The following is a 10769-nucleotide window of genomic DNA, read 5'->3' as shown; positions in this document are numbered from 1 at the left end:
CTTTTTAACATTCTTTGAGTTTTTTCTAAGTTGAAGCGTATTTTTTAGCTTTTGCAGTGATGGGTTTATTACATTGTGAGATGAGTATTAAATCCTGACTCACCAAGTGAGTAATCTTTATCTGGTCCAAAATGTTGTGACATAGTCTGAGTATTGCAGGCTGGGATAGCCTTTTGCTCTATTTTGTTGTTACAAACATTTATTTGTTGAAAACAAAACTCTAAAATTAAAAGCACTTGTCATTCCGCCCTGGGAAGTGCGGAGAACCACAATGGGAGATCAGCTAAATCAGAAAAAAATGACTCAGCTTTGATTTTAGAAGCTTGAAGGACGATGATGAAGTGAAAAGTTTGTGTATAAATTTACGATTTGGAGGAGCCGGTATTGGACTGGGGTGGACAAAGTTTAAAATCACACAACACCAGACATAGTCCAACAGGTCTACTTGGAGGCATTAGCTTTCAGAGTGCTGTTTCTTCAACAGGTGCTTGTGTTAAATTAGTCTGAGTTGGTTAACTCAGGGGGCTGCTGAGAGCAAGGGAAGTTACAAAGGGATTAGTGAAGAGTTACGGGCACTGCAGTATTCTTATTTCTAACATGGAGTGCAAGTGTCAGTTCACACCATCCAGGCTTCACAGGGATCAGTGACAAGCTGACTGGGCGCTGTACTTCAAGTTTTAACAGTTACAGCTGAAACTTTAAATGGAAGCTTCTGAATCGAAGTGACAGCAATGGCTGGATTCCTCCACCAGAGGGCGAGTTGATCCCGCTCTCTTCCCCCAGGCTGGTCCAGGTGAGCTGCACTAAACCCGGAAATGTCCAGGTTAATGTCTCAGAGCTCAGTCAGCAGACACACCGCTGCAGCTTCAACTCAAACCCAGAGCCCTGTTTGCAGTGATGCCCATCAACAAACTAAACAGGACAAAGACACCTCACTGGCCAAGCTTGGAATTGCCCTAAAGTATTTGGGAACAACGTGTCTCTGTACAACAACTATAAATGCACACATTATACAGAAGTGGCATTAACTCAATTTCAAACAGTTAGTTGATATACCTTGATTTAAATGTACACCTATTTATGCAACGCACCATTTTTTTATGAAAAGGTTACTATTTAATACATTTATATTTACTGTAATCATTTCGGTCACGGCGATATTAACCTTTAGTGAAGTTAGGTCACAGAGAAATGCACACATTTTCTAGCAACTTGCCGCAATTGTGTTTAACAAAGTCTGTGCCTGAGCGTAACAGATTCAGCTCAGTGACTGAGTGGCACAAAGTCAAGTTGGGGAGGGGCTGAATGGCCTGATACTATCCCAAAGTTTCAATTCCCGAAGGTCTGGCCGGAAGGCAGGGCGGGAGGAGTTTGCAGCAAGGTTAAGGAGGCGTGTGGCGGTCGGAGCGGCCAGAGTGGCTCCTGGCCTGAGCTCGGACTGTGCCCAGTGAATTGTTGGCGCCTCTCTCAGCAGCTGTCACCCGGGGGGGGCGGGAGGGGAGAAAGGCTTGTAGCCCCCAGGTGCTGAGTCTTTCCCGGACACTGCAGAGCCTTGGAAAGCGGCTCCCTCCTGTTCAGAACACTCGATGGACATTCTGGGTCAGAAATCTCACTCGGAACCGGTGCACAACCAGCTGGATTTACCAAGGCGACGGCCCAGCCGCTGACCAGGGAAAGCGCACACTAGCCCGCGGAAGGTGTCCCTTAAATCCTGGCGTCACGTTGAAATGCCGCTCTGAAAAGGGAAACTGTCTCAAGTGCAGGGACTCCGGGATTCCGACAAGGCAGGTCTATTGGCAGCTACACACTGTCTGTGAGCCACCGAGATCTCAGTGGGATCCCACTGAGGCTACAGTTATTCAGGAGCTTGGGCGGAGAGACCAGGAGGGGGTTTGGCAAGGGCACAGACCGAGGGTAGAGAGGTCAGTGTTAAGGAACTGCATAGAGACACATACACGCAGGTATAAGCACGCACAGATACACATACAGACACAGATACACACACGTATACACATACTCAGATACAAACATACAGACATACATACACAGAAACTCATACACACAGATACGAACATACAGGCATAGATACACACACAAATACACACACAGATATACACACACAAACGCAGATTGATCCATTCATTAGCAGTGGAGGTCGGAAGACAGAGCCTAGATCAGAGAAAGCCTGGGCTGGAGAGATTCCCAACAATAAACTTTGGTGTGTGTCAGTTCTCCAGAACTAGCGACTTCCGAGGACAGTATGCAACTCCCCCACCGCGGGGACTGAGGGTTGAAGTCTCAACTTGCAGTCATCTCGAGAAGGGAGTGAGCTGCAGCCGAGCTGCCCGCAGACTGGGAGCTAGCCTCGGGGAGGCTGGGAGAGAGAGTGGCCGGAGGCGGGTTCAGAGCAGCAGCAGGAGTAGCCCTCTGTGTGTGTGTGTGTGGCTGTGTGAGAGTGTGTGTTTGTGTGTGTCTCTCTCTCTGCCAGTGTCTCTGTGTGTCTGTCTCTCTCCCCTCTGTGTGTCTCTCTCTACCTGTGTCTCTGTGCGTCTCTCTGTCTCTCTCCCTGTGTGTGTATCTCTCTGTGTCTCTGTGTGTGTCTCTCTTTGTCTGTGTGTGTGTGTGTGTGTCTCTCTCTCTCTGTGTCTGTCTCTCTCCCTGTGTGTATCTCTCTCTCTGTGTCTGTGCCTCTGTCTGTGTGTCTGTGTCTGTGTGTGTCTCTCTTTGTGTGTCTCTCTCTCTGTGTCTGTCTCTCTCCCTGTGTGTGTAGATCTCTCTCTCTGCGTCTGTGTGTGTCTCTCTCTGTGTGTCTGTGCCTCTCTGTCTCTGTCTGTGTGTGTGTGTGTGTGTGACTGCCGCCGGCCCCATGTCTCAGAGAGCATGGCCCGCAATGCGAGCCAGGAGGCCGGCCTGGAGATGCCCAGCCCCGCGGCGGCAGCAGCAGCAGGGGGAGGCAGAGTGGAGTTTGTGGGCATGAGGGATGTGGAATCCGCACTGAGAAGACCCACAGGTTTGGACACGGCTGAGTACCGTGCTTTCACCCAGCAAGGCAGCCGCCTGAGTCTGCTGGCCAGCCCGCTGGCGAGAGGCGACTATCCTCGCAGGAGTGTGAACTACAGGAGACTCCAAAACCTCATCTACAACGTCCTGGAGAGACCACGGAGCTGCGCCTTCATCTACCACGGCTTTGTGTAAGTGACCCTGTTTGTACTGTCTCCCAGCCTCAGTAACTCCATCCAGCAGTTTGCAAACACTCGGCACAAACTTCAACAAATGGGAATGATGTAACTTGCTGGGATGACAGGGGAAAGGGACTTTCTCTCGCTCAGTTATTAGTGCTCAGTTTGAGTGTTATATTAAGCCATGGCTTTGTATTTCCTGACCACAACCCCCCTCTCAATCAATCCACAAATCAGACCTGAGGCAGCTCTGGTCTGTTGCTTGAATTATATTGAGACCAGAGATGCCGAGGACTGAGGCAGAAAATCCGGAAACAATACTGGGCCGCCCTGGGAGCTGGGGAATGGAGGGGGGGGGGGGGGGGGACGGTTCGAATGTTTCAGATCCCACCCCCTAGGAATGAGAAAGACTATCTGTCTCTCTTGCCACCCTGGGTCTCTCCACAAGCTGTTCTGTGAAAGTTGGATTTTTTTTATGTATAGAGCAGTTTTTATCCACTGGGGGGGGGGGGGTTGAATTCCTTGTCTATTCCCCAAGATGGGGAGGAGGGGATGGTGTTAGGGGGGAGAGACAGGGGAAGATGTGTTCCCCCAGGTTGGCTTTATTTTCTAGGTAAAAACAATGTCTGCAGATGCTGGAAACCAGATTCTGGATCAGAGTGGTGCTGGAAAAGCACAGCAGTTCAGGCAGCATCCGAGGAGCAGGAAAATCGACGTTTTGGGCAAAAGCCCTTCAGCAGGAATCAAGGGCTTTTGCCCGAAACGTCGATTTCGCTGCTCCTTGGATGCTGCCTGAACTGCTGGTTTGATTTTCTGTTCCGTCCCCATCACTTTCTGGAGGTGGAGCCTTTGGTACAACTTCTCCCGCTTCCAGCTGCACTCCTCCCAACTCCAGGCGCTCACACAAGCGTCTACCTGGTCAGCAGGCTGTTCAAAAGCTGCCCCAACCCCAGCAGCAACTTAACCCGGAACACGCACCGCAGGCTGGGGGGTCACACAGCACGGACATAGACCCTTCGGTCCAACCAGTCCATGCCGACCATGTTACCAAACTCAACCAGTCCTACCTGGCTGTGTATGGTCCTTATCCCTGCAAACCTCTCCTGTTCTTCACCAAACGTCCTTTAAACATTGGAACTGTACCCGCATCCTTCACTTCCTCGGGAAGTTCATTCCTCACACTAAACACTCCCTGGAAAAATAAAATGTCCCTCACGTCTTTTTTAAAAGCATTCTCCTCTCACCTTAAGGCTAAGCGTCTAGTCTAGAAACCCTCACCCTAGGTGAAAGGCACCTGCCATTCACCATATCTGTGCCCCTCATGACTTTATGAACTTCTGTAAAGTCACCCTTCAATCTTCAGTGAGAAAGGTTCCTGCCTCCCTTTATAACTCTATCCCTCCATTCCGGGCACCATCCTGGGAAAACTCTGGTTTGTTAGCAGCATCTGCTGAAGTCCAGCACACTCTTTCTCACCCCTGGCTCCTCAGTAATTATCTGTTTTTCTGCTCAATTCCGCAGTATTGCTCCAGCTGGGTTTGGCCTGGAATTTTGTGTACAGTTCTAGAATCGACATTTATAGGAGGGAAGTGATTGCACTGGATAGGGTGCAGAAGAATATCATCAAGTTGTTACCTGGGCTGGACAGTCTCAGTTATGAAGAGAGTTTGTTTTTTTTACTTGGAGAAGGTGAGGACTGCAGACGCTGGAGATCAGAGTCAAAGAGTGTGGGTGCTGGAGAAGGACAGCAGGACAGGCAGCATTCAAGGGGCAGGGGAGTCAACTTGTTTTCCTTGGAGCAGAGGAGACTGAGAGGGACATGATCGTGATGTATAAAAGTGTTAGGGACATAGACAGGAAGATAGTTTTCCCTTGATGGAGGTTTGGAGGGGATGTGAAGGAAAACACCTTCACCCAGAAATTGTTGGGAATCTGGAACTCATTGACTTGAAGGGTGGGAGAGGCAGAAACCCTCATAACATTTAATAAATATTTAGGTGTACACATGCAACTAGAAGTGGCCATGGGTAGAGTGCTGGAAAATAGGATCAGAATAGTTAGGATGTTGCCAGGGTTGGAGGATTTGAGCTGTAGGGAGAGGTTGAACAGGCTGGGGCTGTTTTCCCTGGAGCGTCGGAGGCTGAGAGGCGACCTGAAAGAGGTTTATAAAATCATGAGGAGCATGGATAGGATAAATCGACAAAGTCTCTTCCCAGGGTGGGGGAGTCCACAAGTGCAGGGCATAGGTTTAGGGTGAGAGGGGAAAAATAGAACAGAGACCTAAGGGACAACTTTTTCACACAGAGGTTGGTCCGTGTACGGAATGTGCTGCCAGAGGAAGTGGTGGAGGCTGGTATAATTGCAACATTTAAAAGGCATCTGGATGGGTATATGAATAGGAAGGATTTGGAGAGATATGGTAAAAACAAGGACTGCAGATGCTGGAAACCAAAGTCTAGATTAGAATGGTGCTGCAGGTCAGGCAGCATCCAAGGAGCAGGAAAATCCACGTTTTGGGCAAAAGCCCTTCATCAGGAATAGAGGCAGGGTGCCTGCAGAGTGGAGAGATAAATGAGAGGGGGGTGGGGGTGGGAGAAAGTAGCATTGAATGGGGGTGGGGATAAAGGTGATAGGTCAGAGAGGAGGGTGGAGTGGATAGGTGGGAAGGAAGGTAGGCAGGTAGGACAGGTCATGGGGGTGGTGCTGAGCTGGAAGGCTGGAGCTGGGGTGAGGTGGGGAAGGGGAAATGAGGAAGCTGGTGACGACCAACTTAACACTGACATTTTTTACAAACCCACCAACTCCCACAGCTACCTGGATTACATCTCTTCCCACCCTACCTCTTGCAAAAATGCCATCCCATATTCCCAATTCCTCCGCCTCTGCTGTATCTGCTACCAGGAGGACCAGTTCCACCACAGAACATACCAGATGGCCTCCTTCTTTAGAGACCGCAATTTCCCTTCCCACGTGGTTAAAGATGCCCTCCAACGCATCTCGTCTACATCCTGCTCCTCCGCCCTCAAACCCCAACCCCTCCAACTGTAACAAGGACAGAACACCCCTGGTGCTCACCTTCCACCCTACCAAACTTCGCATAAACCACATCATTCAATGACATTTATTGTATCCGTTGACCCCAATATGGTCTCCTCTACATTGGGGAGACTGGACGCCTCCTAGGAGAGCACTTTAGGAAACATCTCCGGGACACCCGCACCAATCAACCCCACTGCCCTGTGGCCCAACATTTCAACTCCCCCTCCCACTCTGCCGAGGACATGCAGGTCCTGGGCCTCCTCCACCACCGCTCCCTCACCACCCGACGCCTGGAGGAAGAACGCCTCATCTTCCGCCTTGGAATACTTCAACCCCATGGCATCAACGTGGATTTCACCAATTTCCTCATTTCCCCTCCCCCCACCTCACCCCAGCTCCAACCTTCCAGCTCAGTACTGCCCTCATGACCTGTCCTACCTGCCTATCTTCTGTCCACCTATCCACTCCACTCTCCTCCCTAACCTATCACCTCCATCCCCACCCCCATTCACCCATTGTACTCTTTGCTACCTTCCCCAACCCTCCTCTCTGACCTATCACCTCCATCCCCACCCCCATTCACCTATTGTACTCTATGCTACTTTCTCCCCACCCCGCGCCCCGCTCATTTATCTCTCCATCCTGCACGCTCCCTGCCTCTATTCCTGATGAAGGGCTTTTGCCCGAAACGTCGATTTTCCTGCTCCTCGGATGCTGCCTGACCTGCTGTGCTTTTCCAGCACCACTCTAATCTTGTAAGGATATGGGCTGGGTGCTGGCAGGTGGGCCTAGATTGGGTTAGGATATCTGGTCGGCATGGACGAGTTGGACCGAAGGGTTTGTTTCCATGCTGTACATCTCTTTGATTTTATGTCTCCAGGTGCTTGTTTCTGACTGGTGCAAATGCAATGGGGTGAAGGGCCTTTTTCTGTGCTAAATACCTCTATGACTCTAGTCACAATGACGGAGTATGGGGAGAGGGATTAGTCAGAATAGTAAATGGGACTGAAAGCAGAATTTGTGTGGAATTCCGAATGGCAGTGCGGACAGGAATTAGCAGGAATAGTGAGCAGGAACAAAGATAGTCAGAAGAGTGCATGAGTGAACACAAAGATTGTTCAGCATCGTGAACGGGAATAGGGACCAGGGATTTTTTTGTAATAATACAGGAGTGAGGAGGTAATTAGTTAGAATTCGAACAAGGCGACTTTGATTTCTCAGAATATTGAGTATAGAGAGGATATAGTTTGATTGGAATAATAAGCAGGAATAAGCTCAGTGACTGTATGGAATGGCAAGCAGGAGGGACAACAGAAGGAAGTCAGATGGGATTGTCCGGAATAGTGACCGAGAGGGGGAAGGGATGGTTCGGAATAGTGAGTGGGGGAAAGGCATTGTTTAGAATAGCGACCAAGGTGGGAGTGATTGTTCAGAATAGTGAGTGGGGGGGGGGGATTATTCGGAATAGTGAGTCGGGGGTGAGGGATAGTTTGGAATATTGAGTGGGGGGGGGGGTGATTGAACAAAATACTGAGTGACGGAGGGGAGGGATTCTTTGGAAAAGTGACCGAGAGGGAGAGGGATTGTTCGGAATAGTGAGTGAGAGAGGTAGTGATTGCTCGGAATAGTGGCCGAGAGGGGAAGGCATTGTTTGGAAAAGTGACCGAGAGTAGGTGGTATCGTTTGGAATAATGAGTGAGAGGGGTGCGATTGTTCGGAATAGTGAGTGAGAGGGGTGAGGGATTGTTCGGAATAGTGAGTGAGAGGGGAAGGGATTGTTCGGAATAGTGAGCGAGGGGGTGAGGGATTATTCGGAATAGTGAGTGAGAGTGGGAGGGATTGTTCGGAATAGTGAGTGAGAGGGGTGAGGGATTGTTCGGAATAGTGAGTGAGAGGGGGAGGGATTGTTCGGAATAGTCAGTGAGAGGGGTGAGGGATTGTTCGGAATAGTGAGTGAGGGGGGGAGGGATTGTTTGGAATAGTGAGTGAGAGGAGGGAGGGATTGTTCGGAATAGTGACGGAGAGGGAGTGGGATTGTTCGGAATCATGAGTGAGAGGGGGTGAGGGATTGTTCAGAATAGTGAGTGAGAGGGGTGGGATTGTTCGGAGTAGTGAGTGAGAGGGGGGAGGGATTGTTTGGAATAGTGACCGAGAGGAGATAGGGATTGTTCGGAATAGTGACCGAGAGGGGTGAGGGATTGTACGGAATAGTGAGTAACAGGGGGTGGGATTGTTCAGAATAGTGACCGAGAGGAGGGAGGGATTGTTCGGAATAGTGAGTAACAGGGGGTGGGATTGTTCAGAATAGTGACCGAGAGGGTGGTGAGATTGTTCGGAATAGTGAGTGGCGGGGGGGGGGGATTGTTCAGAATAGTGTGTGGGGGGGGTGGGATTGTTCGGAATAGTGTGTGGGGGGGTGGGATTGTTCAGAATAGTGTGTGGGGGGGAGGGATTGTTCGGAATAGTGGGTGAGAAGGGGTGGGATTGTTTGGACTAGTGAGTGAAGGGGGGAGGGATTGTTTGGAATATTGACTGACGGGGGAGGGATTGTTTGGAATAGTGACAGAGCAGGGGGAGGGATTGTTCTGAACAGTGAGTGACGGGGGGAGGGATTGTTTGGAATAGTGTGTGAGAGGGGGTGGGATTGTTCGGAATAGTGAGTGTGAGGGTGTGGGATTGTTCAGAATAGTGAGAAAGAGGGGGCTGGGATTGTTCGGAAAAGTGAGCGAGAGGGTGTGGGATTGTTCAGAATAGTGAGTGAGAGGGGGTGGGATTGTTCCGAGAGGGGTGTGGGATTGTTCGGAATAGTGACTGAGAGGGGGGTGGGATTGTTCGGAATAGTGACGGAGTGGGGAGAGACTGTTCGGAATCGTGAGTGAGAGGGGGTGGGATTGTTCGGAATACTGACCGAGAAGGGGTGGGATTGTTCAGAATAGTGACAGAGAGGGGAGAGATTGTTCGGAATCGTGAGTGAGAGGGGGTGGGATTGTTCGGAATGCTGACCGAGAAGGGGTGGGATTGTTCAGAATAGAGACTGAGAGGGGTTGGGATTGTTCAGAATAGTGAGTGAGAAGGGGTGGGATTGTTCGGAATAGTGAGCGAGGAGGGAGGGCTTGTTTGGAACATTGAGTGAGGGGGGTGGGATTGTTCGGAATAGTAAGTGAGAGGGGGCGGGAAGTTCGGAATAATGAGTGAGATGAGGGAGGGAATGTACGGAATAGTGAGTGAGTGGGGTAGGGATTGTTCGGAATAGTGAGTGGGGGGGAGGGAAGTTCGGAATAGTGAGTGAGGGTGGAGGGCTTGTTCGGAATAGTGAGTGAGAGGGGGAGGGAAGTTCGGAATAGTGAGTGAGGGGGGAGGGCTTGTTTGGAACAGTGAGTGAGAGGGGGTGGGATTGTTCGGAACAGTGAGTGAGAGGGGGTGGGATTGTTTGCAATAGTGAGTAAGAGGAGGGTGGGATTGTTCAGAATAGTGTGTGCGGGGGGGTGGGATTGTTCGGAATAGTGAGTGCGAGGGGGTGGGATTGTTCGGAATAGTGAGCGAGAGGGGGATGGGATTGATCGGAAAAATGAGCGAGAGGGTGTGGGATTGTTTGGAATAGTGAGTGAGAGGGTGTGGGATTGTTCGGAATAGTGAGTGAGAGGGGGTGGGATTGTTCCAAGAGGGGTGTGGGATTGTTCGGAATAGTGACAGAGTGGGGAGAGACTGTTCAGAATCGTGAGTGAGAGGGGATGGAATTGTTCCAAGAGGGGTGTGGGATTGTTCAGAATAGTGATGGAGAGGGGAGAGATTGTTCGGAATCTTGAGTGAGACAGGGTGGGATTGTTCGGAATGCTGACCGAGAAGGGGTGGGATTGTTCAGAATAGAGACTGAGAGGGGTTGGGATTGTTCAGAATAGTGAGTGAGAGGAATGTGGGATTGTTCGGAATAGTGACAGAGAGGGGAGGGTTTGTTCGGAATTGTGAGAAGGGGTGGGATTGTTCGGAATAGTGACCAAGAGGGGGAGGGATTGTTTGGACTAGTGAGGAGAGGGGAGTGGGATTGTTTGGAATAGTGAGTGAGAAGGGGTGCGAATGTTCGGAATAGTGAGTGAGGGGGGAGGGCTTGTTCGGAACAGTGAGTGAGAGGGGGTGGGATTGTTCGGAACAGTGAGTGAGAGGGGGTGGGATTGTTTGCAATAGTGAGTAAGAGGAGGGTGGGATTGTTCAGAATAGTGTGTGCGGGGGGGTGGGATTGTTCGGAATAGTGAGTGCGAGGGGGTGGGATTGTTCGGAATAGTGAGCGAGAGGGGGATGGGATTGATCGGAAAAATGAGCGAGAGGGTGTGGGATTGTTTGGAATAGTGAGTGAGAGGGTGTGGGATTGTTCGGAATAGTGAGTGAGAGGGGGTGGGATTGTTCCAAGAGGGGTGTGGGATTGTTCGGAATAGTGACAGAGTGGGGAGAGACTGTTCAGAATCGTGAGTGAGAGGGGATGGAATTGTTCCAAGAGGGGTGTGGGATTGTTCAGAATAGTGATGGAGAGGGGAGAGATTGTTCGGAATCTTGAGT

At 50.5% G+C, this 10769-nt stretch overlaps 1 protein-coding gene across 1 annotated transcript in view; it reads left to right on the top strand.

Annotated features, from left to right (window-relative positions):
- The first annotated feature begins 1509 nt into the window (after positions 1 to 1509).
- kcnq5a (potassium voltage-gated channel, KQT-like subfamily, member 5a) overlaps positions 1510 to 10769 on the top strand; it is a 249623-nt gene continuing 240363 nt past the window's right edge. The window contains exon 1 of the mRNA XM_072560155.1: positions 1510 to 3191. Coding sequence (XP_072416256.1) covers positions 2881 to 3191 — 311 coding nt within the window. The 5' untranslated portion in view covers positions 1510 to 2880. The remainder of the gene's footprint in view (positions 3192 to 10769) is intronic.

The sequence above is a fragment of the Chiloscyllium punctatum genome, chromosome 3 (assembly GCF_047496795.1).
Source record: "Chiloscyllium punctatum isolate Juve2018m chromosome 3, sChiPun1.3, whole genome shotgun sequence".
Classification (NCBI taxonomy): domain Eukaryota; kingdom Metazoa; phylum Chordata; class Chondrichthyes; order Orectolobiformes; family Hemiscylliidae; genus Chiloscyllium; species Chiloscyllium punctatum.
This window is presented reverse-complemented; position numbering and strand designations above follow the sequence as displayed.